This window comes from Pseudopodoces humilis, chromosome 18 (assembly GCF_049639895.1).
Source record: "Pseudopodoces humilis isolate 2021_Gansu_Grassland_sample_001 chromosome 18, ASM4963989v1, whole genome shotgun sequence".
Lineage (NCBI taxonomy): Eukaryota > Metazoa > Chordata > Aves > Passeriformes > Paridae > Pseudopodoces > Pseudopodoces humilis.
In genome coordinates this window covers 13,227,951-13,242,983 of record NC_142217.1, presented here as the reverse complement: position 1 = coordinate 13,242,983, position 15,033 = coordinate 13,227,951, and the positions used below count along the sequence as shown (strand labels likewise).

General features: G+C 47.1%; 1 protein-coding gene across 6 annotated transcripts in view; it reads left to right on the top strand.

The window, feature by feature from the left end:
* The window catches only part of MAD1L1 (mitotic arrest deficient 1 like 1), a 346,102-nt gene extending 331,960 nt beyond the window's left edge, over positions 1–14,142 (top strand). For 3 of the 6 annotated variants that reach the window (XM_088064345.1, XM_088064346.1, XM_088064344.1), the window contains one exon: positions 13,005–14,142. In XM_088064345.1, the coding sequence (XP_087920471.1) occupies positions 13,005–13,163 (159 nt within the window). In that variant the 3' untranslated portion in view covers positions 13,164–14,142. The remainder of the gene's footprint in view (positions 1–13,004) is intronic. The other 3 variants (XM_005523001.3, XM_088064343.1, XM_014252480.2) reach the window with 1 other exon arrangement.
* Positions 14,143–15,033: the final 891 nt, after the last annotated feature.

The following is a 15,033-nucleotide window of genomic DNA, read 5'->3' as shown; positions in this document are numbered from 1 at the left end:
GCAGGAACACCTCTGGGCTTGCAGAGGAATGTGTGAAAGCAGGTTTGGAGGGCTTTTATTTTCACACCATGTTTCAGCTCTGTAGTGATAAATGTTTTCTGGAGTACAAACCTGAAGTCCCTCCCCTTGCAGGTCTCACTCATTGAAATGTAGAAAGAGTGGGGTTTTTTTTTAATTTCAGGGTTTTCTTAGCAGTCAGGTTGTCACTCTTAGCCAGTGGCAGGTCTGATCAGCAGCATGGCAAGTAGCACAAAGTGGGAACTGCTGTTTATTTTAGCAGCTGATGGCACTAGACAGGTAGGATTAGTGCAGGACATGGCAGAGAGAAAAGGTAATGGCACAGCATGGGAAAAAGTGAGGGGGGAACAGATCTTTTAGGCAATTCTGTATTGGCAATTGACCTACAACTCCAAACAAGCCCAACATACGCTACCAGAATTTTTACCGTACCCTCTGGGCTGTGTGCTGGGTAATTCCCAGTCCTTCAGCAGGAGGGATAAATGCTGCTGAGTGTAGACATCTGGGAGAGAAGCATTTGGAGTCCCCTGAAAATCATCTTAATTCAGGACAATATTTTAACCTTGCAGGTGTGGGGAAAGAAAAAAATGTGTTTCCTTTCCTTGCAGGGAGAACCAGTCCCTGCACACACAGCTGGGTCTAAAAGCCCAACTAGTATGTGCTCCTTTCAGCCAGACCCACAGCATCCTGTGGGAAGAGAGGATGTCACAGAGGCTTTGTTGCTGCAGAGCTGTAACCAGCCACAATCAGCCCAATTACTTAAAATGGGCCTCAGCCAGTTCATTCATATTTGATTAAGAAGTTTTTGAAAGATAGACATATAGAGCTAAGAGCTGGCTCCAGCCTGAGTTATTTACATCAGGATGGAGGTGATAAAATCTTTTATTAGTGTCAGTGTTTAAATATTTTGGCTCTCTATTCCAATATTGTGGCAAGAAGGAGCCATATGTGTTCCTAGAAAGAGAGCCTCGTGCAGCCGTTAATCAGGAGAGGATCTATTAATGTATTAACATTCAGAATAATGAGCAAAACCAGCATGCACTGCAGAGACTAACACATATCTTTAGTCTGCAGTTTTAAAGTGTTTGGAAAATGTTGTGTTCCTCCATCTTTCTAAAACTGGTGTTCTGCCAAGAGAAGTTCTCTTCTGTTGTTAATTTTAGAAAGGTTAAATCTATTTACAAAAGCAAACATAGCATGGAGTGCTGAAAACCAGGAGGATGTGGGCACTAACAGGCTCCCAGGCTTTAGAGTTCACAGCAGGAGATGACTTGGCAGGGAAACTTGTAGGCTTGTCCTTTCCTTCCCCTAATGCTATGCTGAATAGGGGACAAGGTATGAGGTCCAAGCTCCATACCAGCTCCCCATCACCACCTTTCTCCAGAAAGCACTGGACAACGTGTGTGTGTGTCTCTGCAGATCACTGCTGGGCTTTAGGGAAGCTTGCTGAAAGACTTGGCACAGGAAAAGGGCAAATTTTAAAGAGCTCCAGAGTGGGAGAGATTGCTGGTTGAGCAGCTTGCATGCCTTGAGGTCATTGCTAATGAGCAGTATCTTGCCTAGAGAAGTGAACATTTCATTTTAGTGCTGCTATGAAAAGCAGCCATACTGTCTCCCCTTTGCATCCCACGCTACTGCCCACTTTGGAGCAGGCTGCACCAGGAAGGGAAGGAAGCCCTCTTAAAGGATGTGGAAGGATGCTGAAGTGGTAGCAGAGCTCAGATGAGAGAAGCTGGAGCATGACAGCTGTTACTGGATCATGCAAAAAGCCTGCCAGCAAAAATGCATCAATTTGTGTGATATCCGGGTGTCTTGTCTTCTGTTTTCATAATTGCATACATGGTGTCTGCATAAATCTCTTCCCCCTCTGCACTTGCAGCAAAAGGAGCTGACTGGCAGGTGGCAGCACATCAGTGGGAGAACACCAGCAGGAAGAGACAACCAGTCAGATGTGTGTCAGATGTGTGTCAGATGTGTGTCAGATGTGTGTCAGATGTGTCAGGTGTGTGTCAGATGGGGAGGCCCGGGGCCCCAGGCAGATTCCTCGGAGGTTGCTCGAACATGGTGCAACTGCTAAACACAAGACCTGTCCTTTTCCCTTCGGGGAGAGGAGCATGTTCATCCAGACATGAGAACCAGCAGTGCTGTCTTGCCGTGTTCTTCAGGAGGTTAGTGCCAAATGACAGCACAGGCGGCAACAGCAGGAGCTCTCAGCAAAAGTGTCGTAGCCCAAAGGGCTGAGTGTCCCCTCAAGGGATACAGTAGAATTTCTCCTACTGTGTCAGTGAAAACTGAAATCTTCCTATTTATTCACTCCTTAGCTGCAACCTCTGTCTCTTGAGCTGTGGGCTTTCTTCTTACGGTGAGCTCAGACCTGCTCAAGGAGAGAAGAGTCCTATGTGTCTTGGTTTCACATTGGGTTTTACCATTAAAAGCCCATTTCAAGAAAGCCAGATAGACCCAACCTGGACAGGCCAGTTGGCTAGTTTCCCTGTCTTGTTCTTCAAGGCTTCCTACCTGTGGACTACAAGTCTACAAATTGAGTAACTTCACAAATAGAATTACTGGTATCCATCAGCTCCGAGATAAAAATAATGTCTTCTTCTCAGTATAAACTTCCACTTGTGGCTATAGATGCAGTCTGAGAAAGGTGCTTCCCAACAGTGGGGTTGTGAGCTGTTAAGGGTTAAAACTCATTCTTGAGGACACAGGAAAATAATTTTGCATGTTCAGAATCAACTTCCTTCTTTGACTTGCTGGGTGCTGACAACTCAGGCTTACCTTGGTCCTGCTGACAGCCATGCTGATGACAGCGATTTCAAATGAAGAAAAACGAAGAAAATGTGAGCCAGCAAAAAAGCAAGAGCAGTAAAAGCACCTTCCTCAAACTCACACTAACATCGTGACATTTGGTTATTGATGTTACAGTGGCAACTAATGTTATTCCCAGAGCCAGCACTTAAATTCCACTTTGGTAAATCATAACTGTAAGCAAGTCACACTGTTCCACAGGAAAGGGTAATTATTGACCAATTCTTCTTGCTCTTAGATGAGCGGTGGCTTTGGTCTGCGCAGCGCTGCCTGCAGTGCAGAGCACAGAGGTGACTAATATGTGTCACCAATTTCCTTGATGTAAGGCTTGAACCTGCATTTTGTCCCAGGGTGCCAGACTATGACAAAGAAGAGCTAGAAGAGGGTAATGAATAAACATGGTGAGAATTTCAGCTGTAATCTGCCATCAGGTCCATCTGTTACTCCTTCCCCCACAAGCCTTGCGAACTCAATGAGCCTGGAATGGACATGCTCCATATACTGTCCCATCCCTCAGCCACAGAGCTAAGGTCTAATTGTCTGTTTGTCATTAAGTTTATCACTTACAGTCCCTTGGGCCAATGACCAATCCTGGTCACAGGATCTTGTTCAGTTCTTTAGCCTTCCATTCGCAGTGCTTACGGCAAGACTTCCAGAAGGATACCAAAAAGATGATGAGGATAAATATGTTAATCACATGATGGCATCTGCAGTGTGGCAGAGTACCAATCACTCCAGATGTGCCTCCCAGGCGTGTGTCCTCTGCTCATTTAGCCATTCCCAGCCCTGGGCACTCTCCCTCCATCTCATGCAAGGTGAGATGCCCAGCTCCCAAACTCAGGGGTTCAATTCCAGTTGGAAGCTGGTGAGTCCTGAAGTCTGTATGACCTATTTTCACTCTGTGTCATGTGCAGGCACTTCAGAGGGGAGTTTTGGATTTTCCTGCTGATTTGCTCTAATTCAGAGACAGGAAAGCAGAGACTTCTGAGGAGAACCATGATGCAGGAGCAGCCAAGCAGCAGAATGGTGTGTGCCTGGTGTGACTCAGTGAGGGATGAAGGCTTCAGCAAGCTCTGCCTCTTGGGGAGCAGTGGTTTGCTTTGGGGAAGGGGTTCCTATCTCCCAGGCAACGCTGCAGCCTCAAAACTTGCTGTCAAAATTCTCTGTGGTTCCAGATGTCTCTCACTGATGGAGGGTTTGGCAAACTTTGCTGCTTGTGTTCTCTTACAGACCTCATGCCCCCAGCTGCAGTTCACAAGTGGAGTATCTCCCTGCCTTGGGAACAGGCAGTCTTAATTACAGCCCACACAGATGATTTTTTTTTTTATTTTTCCCATAGGTGCTTCCTTCTTATGTTCCAGAAACTCCATGTTCTTGGTTTACTGCTCCTCTGTTCCTTGCAGCTCGGAGAGTTTCCAGCAAGGGAGATGAAGAGGAATGTGATAAGCAACTTGGCTGGTTAATGAGCTCCCTGTCTATCTGAGGGATTCTTGTATGCTAGGTTCACTTGCCAGTCCCTGGTATCTCCCTCCAGTTCTCTGCCTTCTTCTGGCTCTCCTCGGGGAGCGGTTTGGAACCTGGTTTGAGTTGCAGCTACTTTTCTCTTTGCCCCAAGCCATGTTCACCAGGGTCAGGTGCAGACAATAAACTGCCTCTGGATGGCAGGGCTGGAGAGCTACGTGAGCCTTAGATTTGGCTGGAGATACAGAACTTAAAAACCACCCAGTCCCTCGCATTCCTAGCGACAACTGCAGAGTCACTGCAGAGAAAGTAACGGGAGATTTTTCTCTCCCTAATTTATGTCTCTCCTGCATATGGCTTCTACGGAGTCGCTGATGTTACAGACAGATGGGTTGGCATTTTACTAGACAGAACACATGGGCTAGATGTTGTTAATGCTTGTTAGCTGCTCACTCTGCAGCTTGACCAGTCCAACACAGTCACCTCGCAGATGGTCGGGAAGCTGCAGCCGGGGCGCTGGAGCGCTCCAGCCCTGCCGCGCGTGGTGTGACAGCAGTTGGGATAACGCGCGTTTGGCTGCTCTTTGCAAAGGGATTTGTTGTAGGTCAGAGATAGCCATGGCTGGGGGATCAGCACAGCTTCCCTGTGTATCAAGGAGAGACTCTGATTTGTAACGATCCCCAGATTTTTATGGAGGTATTGGTTTTAAAGGCTTAATGCTGTAGTTTCGGTTTTTATATGGAGTGGGCTTGGAAAAATTCTGTGAGCTCAGTGCCTTGTTCCCATCTCTACTCCTTTATGCTTGATGTTTGTAAGCATATTTGGCTGGTGAACACTATTTAGCAGATCTGAAGTCTGTTAAAAACTTATACTTTATGAGCTCAAGCTCCGACTACGGCCAGCTGCCAGTATTAGTTTAGAGTGACATCCCATGTGATTTTCCATTCCCTGTGATGTGAGTAGTCTGCTGTGACTTACTCTCACCAGCCATGTGTTCAGTGGAACCATTTTTAGGTATCACCTCAGCAAGTCTCCACAGGGTGAGTCTCCTTGGTGGCTGGTTTGGGCATCCCGTCAGAATCTGTGGATGCAAAAGTAGATGCTACGGGTGAATCATTTAAGTTGTCATCTTCCCTCTTTGACAATGTTCAATTTGCAGCATAGTGATGGGAGCCTGAATGAATCCTACAGATGAGACAGGGAATTTTAGTTTCAGCACTTATTCTCTAAAAATTCTCAAAGCACTTTTGGAAAATGCATGGGTATTAATCCACACTGAGCAGTAGTTCTTCAATCCTATGATTTAAATTGGATATATTTGTCTCTGTCTGTCCTGAACTGTTCAGTAACATTAAGGCACCCTGATAATAGCTGTCACATTTTACCCCAGGGGTTGTTCCTCAGTGATAGGTGAAATCACAGCAGTTCAAAGACCTGTCTTCCAGTATGAAAAGCTCTATAGGAATATTCAGATATAAAATAGTAATAGTATGAATCAAAAAATACGCTTCCTTTATTTTAAAGCCTTTGATCTTATTTTTATGGCATCACATTTGACAGTCTAAAGGGCATTAACCTGTAGGAGAAACCTTTTGAAAGAAGGTGCTGACTCGCCCTCTGCCGCAGAGAGCACTGTCCCCCAGGATTAGCAGCAGCAGGTTTCCCCCATGGAGAGGGGTGCAGCCCTTCAGAACATGTCCCTGCTCTTTTTTATGTTTCATTTTTGACGTGAGGTGCAGGAGAGCTCGCCTAGATCAAAACAGGGAGCTGTGGGGAGAAGCTGGTGCAGCACAGCCCGCCCTGCGTTCCTTTGCTGCCGAGCTGGTGCAGCATCCAGGACCCCATCACTGCTGCCACCCGTGTACACAGTGCCTTGGTCGTGCTTCTGATTAAGATGGAAGTATATGAGCTGACCTCTTGTTCCAAAGGCATTCTGGGGTTGTGGTTCATCTCAGTGTTGAATAATAAGAAAGAGAAAGGAAAGGTTTGCTATAAATCTCAGTGCACACAGGGCTGTTTCTCACTTACCCCATCCCAGCATTCAATTTTCTTCTTGGCATTGCCAGGCATTTGCTTTTCTTTGCTCAGCAGCTAAAAGCAGCATTTTCATTACATTTCCTGGAAGGCTCTTTACAGGCATCCATCCCTGTCTGCCTCATAAATTCACTTTATATACCAAGCTGGCGACACAGAGGTCAGAGGTCTTGGCAAGAAACAATTATTATAAAGAAATGCTCCTCTTCTTTGGGTTACAGTGAGGATATTAAAGGGGGGAGGAAATTTTTCTGCAGACAAGGAATGGTCATTTGTGAAAGGGAGGTGACCTGATTGATTAAGTGCTGCACATCCTGCAGGAGCCACCATGGGCAGGCATCCTGTCAGGCCAGCTGAAACCTGCCAGTTACCATGAAAAAAAAGAAGGAAACCAGTAAACAGTTTGCTAAATAACCTCATAAATATTTCCAGCCATAAGCACATCTTGTGGTTCAATTTTGTGTTGTTTTTTTTTCCTTTCCTTAATATTTCCCTAATTTTAAATGAACGGCCTGTAATTAAAGTGATTTAGAGGCTACCTGGGGACCTGGTATTTGAGCAGTGCATGATGCTTAGGAGAGATTGATTGGTGAGGCATAACTCAATTGGGGTATTTTGATAATGATATCATCACCCAAGAGAGCCAAGTTTGAGCAATTAAATCTCAAAACCTTGTGTCTGGGTTGTTAGAACTTCAGCAGGCAGTTCCTGCACACACACACAAACACACACACACACATATTTTCCTTGGGTTTTTTATGGGCACTCCAGTTTTTTGGCTGCCCTGCATCTGTCTGTCTGTCTGTCTGGGGTGATCTGAAGTGGTGATTTATCAGCTGTGCAGACCCAGAGAGAGAGTGCCAGCTCACTCAGCATCACAGCTTCCACCCTCAACATCTGCACGTGGACAAGGCGGCCTTTGACATTTAGAAAAATCTCGGCATCTGAAGCAAGAGGCAGAAACAAAAGGATTTTCTCATTTAAAGGTCAGAGCCAGCAGCTCCTTAAAGGAAATTTTCAGATAGGTTTGTTGGACTGTGGCAGGGTTTGTGTGTGTTAGAGGGTGCTGAGGAAGGTGTCGGGGACCAGCAGTGTGCAAGGCTCCGAAGCACACACAGCCATAGAGCTGTGCAGCTTTTGGGAGGTGACCAAGTGGAACAGCCAATCCTGAGGGCTTCTGCTGACACGTGAAGGCTTTGGGAAGAGGGAGTGACTGAGGGATTCATGTGACAAAGGGAAATTGCTAAAGGGGTCGATCTGGTGGGGAGATGTGCGTAACCCACGTTGGATGGCACAACCTCTTCAGGGTAGGGGGAGGAACACCACAAGGAGAAGGGAAAGGGGCAGAGAGAACTCAGGCACAGAGGCCACAGCACAGCCCATGGTGCTGGAGCAGCCTGTGGACCTGCACAGAGCAGGGGGAGGCAGTGAAGTGTTGGGTGTGATGCCCTGGTGGCCCTTCCCTCCACCCACACCATCGCTGTGTGTGCTCAGAGCCGGCGTCCATGGGGACACAGCACAGACAGTGATTTATGGAAGGAGCAGAGCAGATGAGATGGGGCCTTCGAGATACATTCACTGGGTAAATGTCACCAGGCAATGATTCACGTGCTCCTTTTGACCCCTAATACATCTTAGCCTTGGAGAGCACCGTCTGCCATAGAGCGTGGCCAAGCGGCATCTGCAAAGCAGAGGTTTGTCACCACGCCAAGGGGTGGCTCTGGCAGCCCTGCCAAAGCCCAGGGCTTCATCCTTCTGCAGGTTGTGGAGGTGTTTGTACCTCCTTTGTTCCCAAGCTGAGACACAACTGTCTGCCTGCAGTGCCTGGCACAAAGCTCCACCATCCCTGCTGTCAGCTTGCCAAAACCCATTCAGGAGCTCCACCTGTGACACTGGAGGTGTGTGTTTGAAGTTGCAGGAACACAGGTCCTGCATGGATTGCATACCCAAAGGCAGTTGTACTTTCTCAGTGTGGAAATCAGAGGTAGAAAGTCCTCATTTCATTTTGAAATCTCAAGTTGTATAGAATGCTGAAGCCCTCTTTTCCCTGCTTCTGCATTTCTACTCCATGTTTTTTCATGATATCATGTCCCCATGTCAGTTCCCTCCTTGGGGTGTGCAGCCACCCTCTTTTCAGTCTTATTCCAGTGTCTGAAGGTCTGCGTGACCTTGGGTCTTTCATTTTTCAAGAAGCATCTTCTGTGTGATTAAAGTCACGCTGCATGCCAGTTTATAGCCGATGGCACTTTTGGAGCCATTGTTTTTAACTACCAAAATATGTCAGAGAGAAGAGGGAGCAGGTGTACAAGAAGGTAAAACCTGAATGTATCTAGGTGAGAGTGCACTTCTGAACCATGTGGTAGCTTGTGAGTGACTAAAGGAGACACTGTCACACTTCTCACATAGGTCCCCCTCAGCTGCTGGAAGAAGCAGAGAAGGAAATGCTGGGTCTTGGCTTTCAGAAAAGGCTTGTATGCAGCAACAGCACGGGTGCAAAGAGCCATCCCAGCAGGACTAGTGCAGACAGAAGTCCTGTACATGTTACACTGAAGTGGCAGTAGTTAAGAGAGCCTGTTCTAGCCCATATGTTGCAGTTTTATGTGCCCAGTTCATCCAGCTGCAGGTCCATCCCCCAACAGGGACATTTGGGAATACCAATTGCTCCTCCACATCATCTACTCGCTGAGATGGAGAGAAGAACCTGCTTTTCTACCATGTTGGTGGTTATTGGAGAGATTTTTACATGTGTGTCTGAACTATAAAGCCTTGAATAATTCACTGGTTTCCAGGGTTAAGAGGAAGATTTATGATGTTTCCTTTTGGCAGGCGGCTGCTGATCTTGATTCCCCTGAAGAAACAGTTGTGCTAACAGCTCATTTCTCGGAGCAGCTAGTCCAAGTTCATGTTGTTCTGTGCTAAGCAGACCAGTGTTGTTGTGGTTTACAACACAGAGAGGTCTGCCCCCTGCTCTGCTTGCTCTGGGGTAGCACAGCCTGCGAGGAGACAAACAGGCTGTCACCCTTCAAATCTACAACCAGAGTCACATCCCACCCATCCCAGCAGAGCTGGCTGTGCAGTCACACTGGGCAAAGAGTGATTTCCTTTGCTTTTCTAGAAAAGGTCCCCATAGTCCTTAAATCACACTAAACTGGCAACAGAACTTAGCGAAAGCTCAAATCTTTCCTTTTGCAAGTATTTGAGATCTGAATAAAACATAATAGAGACCTGAATCTCGGTAGTTTAGTGAGCCAGAATTTTCCCATGAATTAGAAGAAACCAATCTAGGGCTATGTACAGAGTACCTGAGAGATGGTATTCTCATAGTGATTAGCTGCTGCTCCGTGCTCAGGGAAACTGAGGCTTAGGAAGGAATATTTACATCTCTAGAGAAGCACTGCACTTGTGTGGCCCAGCACAGAGGTGGAAGGGAGAGTGAAGTGTGATGGTGGTCCCCAAAGTGTCCTCTTGCATTGACTCCTCTGTGCATTGACTCTGGGGTGGATGGGGATACTCACAGATCCAGCTATTCCTTTGATCCCGTGTATTCCGTTTGACTCTAAATGTTGATGCTTTTTAATTGCTTTTTTCTTTGCTTTTTTGCCCTTTAAGAGCAGTAGCACACTGTAGCAGTGATGTCAGTAATGCTGGGCACAGAACAGTTGGGGCTGGGTTTGAACATGCTCTGGTCTCTCACCCCATTCCCATTCATGGACTGTCCCCATGCATCAGTGACACTTATTTATGCTCCTCCCAGCTTTTCATTTTATTCCTAGATGGGCTAGGGCAGCTTTTGGCTTCATCTAAACTTAGAATTTTAGGGAATGCATCAGCAGAGTGAATGGTGATTGTGTTACATGGAGTGTGCTGTGAATAGCTGATCTGTGCTGGCACCTGCAAGTTCTTGTCAGCAGGAGTTGTGTCCAGGAGTTTGCCTTTGAGGGTTGAGACTTTTTATAAATAAAAAAATAATTTGATTATAGGTGGGTGGAGGGAATCCTAGCTATGAACAGTGAAGAGGAGGACTCGAGTGCCCTTGCAGATTTGAACTGCTGGAAATTTCATATTTCTTATTTTCAGAAATACAGTTTTTAGAGCTGGAACCACAGAATGGTGTGAAACACCAGACCCTGCAGCGTTCACTCAGCAGAGCATCCCCCCCATGTCTTCCCCCTCAGTTCCTGCACACCCCTGTGCATCCCACTGCCTTGCTCTGATCCCCTGCTCGCTCCTGTTCCTGCCTCGGGCGCTTCCCTCTCTGCCAGCAAGTGCACCAGGCAGGGTGCAGGCTGGCTTTTGAAAAGAAATCCTGTGAACTAATGGGAACATATTGCTATTATTTCATATAATCACTTTATTTGTAAAGCACAGGCTGCAGAGGTACTCCTGCTGTTGGACCCAAAGCAAGAAATCTATCTATATATCCCAGTCTATACTACATTATGAACAGATGGGTGAAGAAAAAAAGCACTAAAAACAAATAATAAGAAAAGTAACAATGATAGCAATTTTAAAATACTCCTAGGGGAAAAAAAAAAAAAAGTTTTTCCATTTTTTTAAAGGCAGTGTGAGATTGAATGAGCTGCACTGCAAGTGCATCCATTCTCTAAGTTCACATATAAACATCTCCTGGCACAGGAAGAATTGCTTTTTTTTCCAAGTGGCTGCCTTCTCGTCTTGTGCCTGTTACAGAAGCAACCTGGGTGAGATGTCTGGGGTTTGGAAGCATTAGGGGGTTTTCTTTGATTTTTTGGAGTTCCTGGGGAGACAGAGGCCGTGGAGGTGAGAGGGAGGGTGGTGCCTCCCTTGACAGCTGAGAAAACCCAATGGGAAATACCAGTCTTCTCAGAAGCACAAATTTGTCCACATAACTTTCTCTGAACATTTTTCTTCTGCCTCTGCTGCAGGAGAAAACTTTTTTTATGAAGAATAATAGAGAGAAACTGCCATCAATCTCATAAAAAAAGAGAAGATATTCAAATGTAGCCTTCACCCACAACACCAGTGAGTTCAAAGTAGAGGAAATTTAAAACATTTATGTTGCTCTGTTTCTGAGGTCATAAAACATAAGCAAATGGTCTGGCACTGGATGCTAAATTTCTTAAGGAATTTAATTAATTAAACTAGTAAACCAATTAATGGATTTGCTTGTAAATTCTCAGAAAATTAATTCTGTGCCCAAAGAGTGTTTTAAATCTGCGAGGGAGGCTGTGTATTTCGTACAGAGCTTGAATTCCCATTTCAGATGAATCCAACTCGGCGCTGAGAGAGTTGGAGACACAAGTGATGCATTCATAAAACTCGGACCTTCCTCCAAAACTGGCACTTCTCATCAGCTGAATCCAGGGAGGGATTTGCAAAATAAAACCTGTGCTGCTGCCACAGCACCCAGCTCCTGTGCTTGCTGCTGTGCTGTGGCACCTCTGGCTTTATGTGGGCTGGGAATCTGCATCCTTCCTGATGCCTCCAACCAGCTCCTTCATCTGCCATCGCTTCCCTCTTTGATCTGGTCCAGGGCTACCTCAGGTGCACAGGAGGCATCAGGTAGCTCCAGTAAGCAGCAGATCAAAGCATGGGATTTGCTGAAAAACAACCCAGCCAAAACAAAGATCTAAACAAAACCTAATTCACTTTTCCACGTGGAAACCTTGTTTTCATTCCCTTCCTGGCTTGGGGATGACAGGGGCATCCTCTGCACCTTGCACTCCTCACAATCCAAAGTGACCCAGACATGGGAAGTTCATAATCAGATGTGTCCAGGCTCCTGAGAACATGAAATCAGAAGGAAGCAGGCTCCCTGGGGCTCTCTGCAGGTAAAGCCATGTTTTCCTCTCCCATGGCAATCTTCCACTTCGGATCTTGGCATCCTTTGATAGACAAGGGGGCTGCCAGCTGAGCCTGGCACCACCCATGCTGTCCCACCTCGGCTCCTATAGGAAGCAGAGCTGCAAAGCAATTAGGAATGGGAGTATTTTGAAGAGGAAAATGGCAGGGGAAAAAAAATTAGCATTTGCACTGTGATGTTTTTGTTGTTTATTAATAAACAAGCTGCTTTCGTGCCTCCAGGGGCAGGAGAGGCTTCAAGCATTCCTTATTTCTCTTGCATTTAGCCTTTTTTTGCTTGTTTTATATGTTGCAGGAGATTTGTAGTGTCTTCCCACGTGTTGAGTTTCCTTTTCTTGAGAGCATCTCTGGAATAATTCCTCTGGAGGTTTCTGCTGTGTGCCGCCAGGCTGATCTAAACACTTGAGGGATGCAGGGTGGATCAGTACTCATTGGGAAGAAGTTATGTTAATTAGGAACGGGTCTGCTCCCTCCTACAGAAGTGGTGTGGGATAAGTGTTTTCATGGAGAGAAAACCCCTGTGCAGAGCTCCTGCCACCCTGGGTGGTGTTGGTGACAGTGACCCTGATGTGGCCACCTCTGTTCCATGCTGGCAGCACAGACTCTTTCCAGGATGGTCAAACCCCTCATCTCCCCAGTGCCACATTTGTCACCAGGGAAGGCTCACGGGGGTCCTGCATGGGGACACTGGAATGCAGGACTCAGGAATGTCATGTGCCAAACAGATGGCATGTCCCTGGTGACAGGCGCCAGAGGAGGCCTCAGGGTGACACTGCTCCTGGGCCACAGCAGGGGAATTAAAACCCTCTGGTATTAATGGGCTTCTCCTTTCCCCTTAGGCCTCCAGCTCCTCCGGTGGGAAAATGCAGCTTCTGGAAACGGAGTTCTCACGAACCATCCGGGAGCTCATCGAGCTGCACCTGCTGCGCCAGGACAGCATCCCAGCCTTCCTCAGCGCCCTCACCCTCGACCTCTTCAGCCGCCAGACCATTGCTTAGTGTCCCACTGCCAGCTGCCAGCCAGGGTTTGGCCCTCCTGGGCAGGACACTTGAGGTAGCGAGGAAAAATTCTCATGTCCACCACCCTTAATTTGTGGTATTGGGTTGCTTCTGTTTTGCATTTCTTCCCCCTTCTTTCATGCTGAGTCAGAAATCCCACCAATTCCTCTGAAAAGCATAATTTTCCTCCTGTGGGAGGGCAAGTCTAGCTCCATCCCAGGGCTCTCCTGTGCCAGGATCCAATCCCTGCCTTTGAGCTGGGCCACGTGTTCATCACTACTCAGATTCTCAGGATCTGTCTGGGAATACTGTGGGAACTGCTGGTTTGAGGAGCCCCAGAAAGACCATTCACAGCTTTTCCCAAAAGGATTCCCTAAATCTAGGCCCTAACAAAGAGACAAACCTGCATGAGGCTGGTGCTTCCTGCTGCATGGTTGTCCTCTTCTAATGGGAGCCAAGGGCCTGATCCCTGAGGACAGAGACCCAGGGAAAGTCTCTTGCTCTTGCAAACATCTCATCACTCAGCAAGGTTGAAATTATTTTTAAGATATCAGTGACCTGAGTCTGCATCACTCAGCAGACAAGCACAAGCATAAATGGCCATTTGAAGCCCCCATACCTGTGTTGACCCTTCTGTGGCTCAGTCACTGCCATTCTTTTGGTTCCTCACCAAGACTTTAGGGCTCTTGGTTATCTCAGGACTGTTGGAAGTGGAAAGGAGCAGTTTGGGCTGTGTTCAGTGCTGGTGGCTTTAGCCTGCTGCCTGCCACCAGCCTGTGGGTATCTGTTCTTGGAGGTCTCCTTCCTCCTCCCCTCCATGCGGGGTGGAGCATCCCCAGAAATCTGACATTTTGTGTTATAATGGATGTAGCTTTTCTGTCATAACAATAAAGTGTCACTTCCCAAACTGGGTGTATGACTCTTATGTGGGATGCACTCTGTGCCTTTGTGCTCTCCCACATGTAGAGGATGAGCACATCAGTGGTCTGGTGTGCTTTGCAAAGGGAGGACATCATTATCTCTGTTTTTACAGGCAAGTCTCATTCATAGAGTTAAAGAATCATCAATGGTTTGTGTTGGAAGGGACCTTAGAGATCACCTAGTCCCAACCTGCACTGCCTTAAAACAAAATCAGTTTGCTATAAACTTCTGTGTATATTGATTTCCCCCTGTTTTCAGCAGGAACACATTCCCTGGGCTTGGAGGAAAGGTAGCAGTGAGCAGGCTAGAAAGTTAGCTGAGATACTTGCAGTGACTGCAGGGCTGGCCAGGCATGCTGGAGTCACTTGGAGACCTGTTGAAACGTCTACAGGCATGGAAAACATCTGCTGTTGACCCCCACCTGCTGTCGATCAGAGGTGGAGGGACAAGCATGAGGTCCGGGGAGGCTGCAGCCCCCATCTCTCCTCTCTGCAGGGAAGCGCAATAGCAAAAGTTTGTCATTTTCTCTTCTGCTTGAAGAAGTCCCGGTGGAAGATGAATTGCTGGGCAAGCTGTGCCAGGGGAAGGCTGCCTGATTCATATGCACGGCGTGGCACAGAGAGTCGCCTTCCCCAGTCATGGGGAAAATGAATCATGACGTCAGCCGCATTCAGCTCCGCCGCCAACACAATAGCAGATCCTGGCTGCCGCAGAAAATTTTTCTCCTGGCTCCTTGCAGGAGAAATGAAGTAATTAATAAGTTTACAATAAACCCTCTATCTTAGCAAAACACAGGTGAGGCGAGAAGCGATGCTGGAAAGCGACAAGGGAAAACACGTTCTGCCTGTTGGAAAGTTGCCTCCCAAGAGTGAAAGGATAATAAGTTGGGAGAGAACACACAGTAGGCTTCCGAGATGCCTCTGCTGGGGAGGAGACATGAATTACTGCT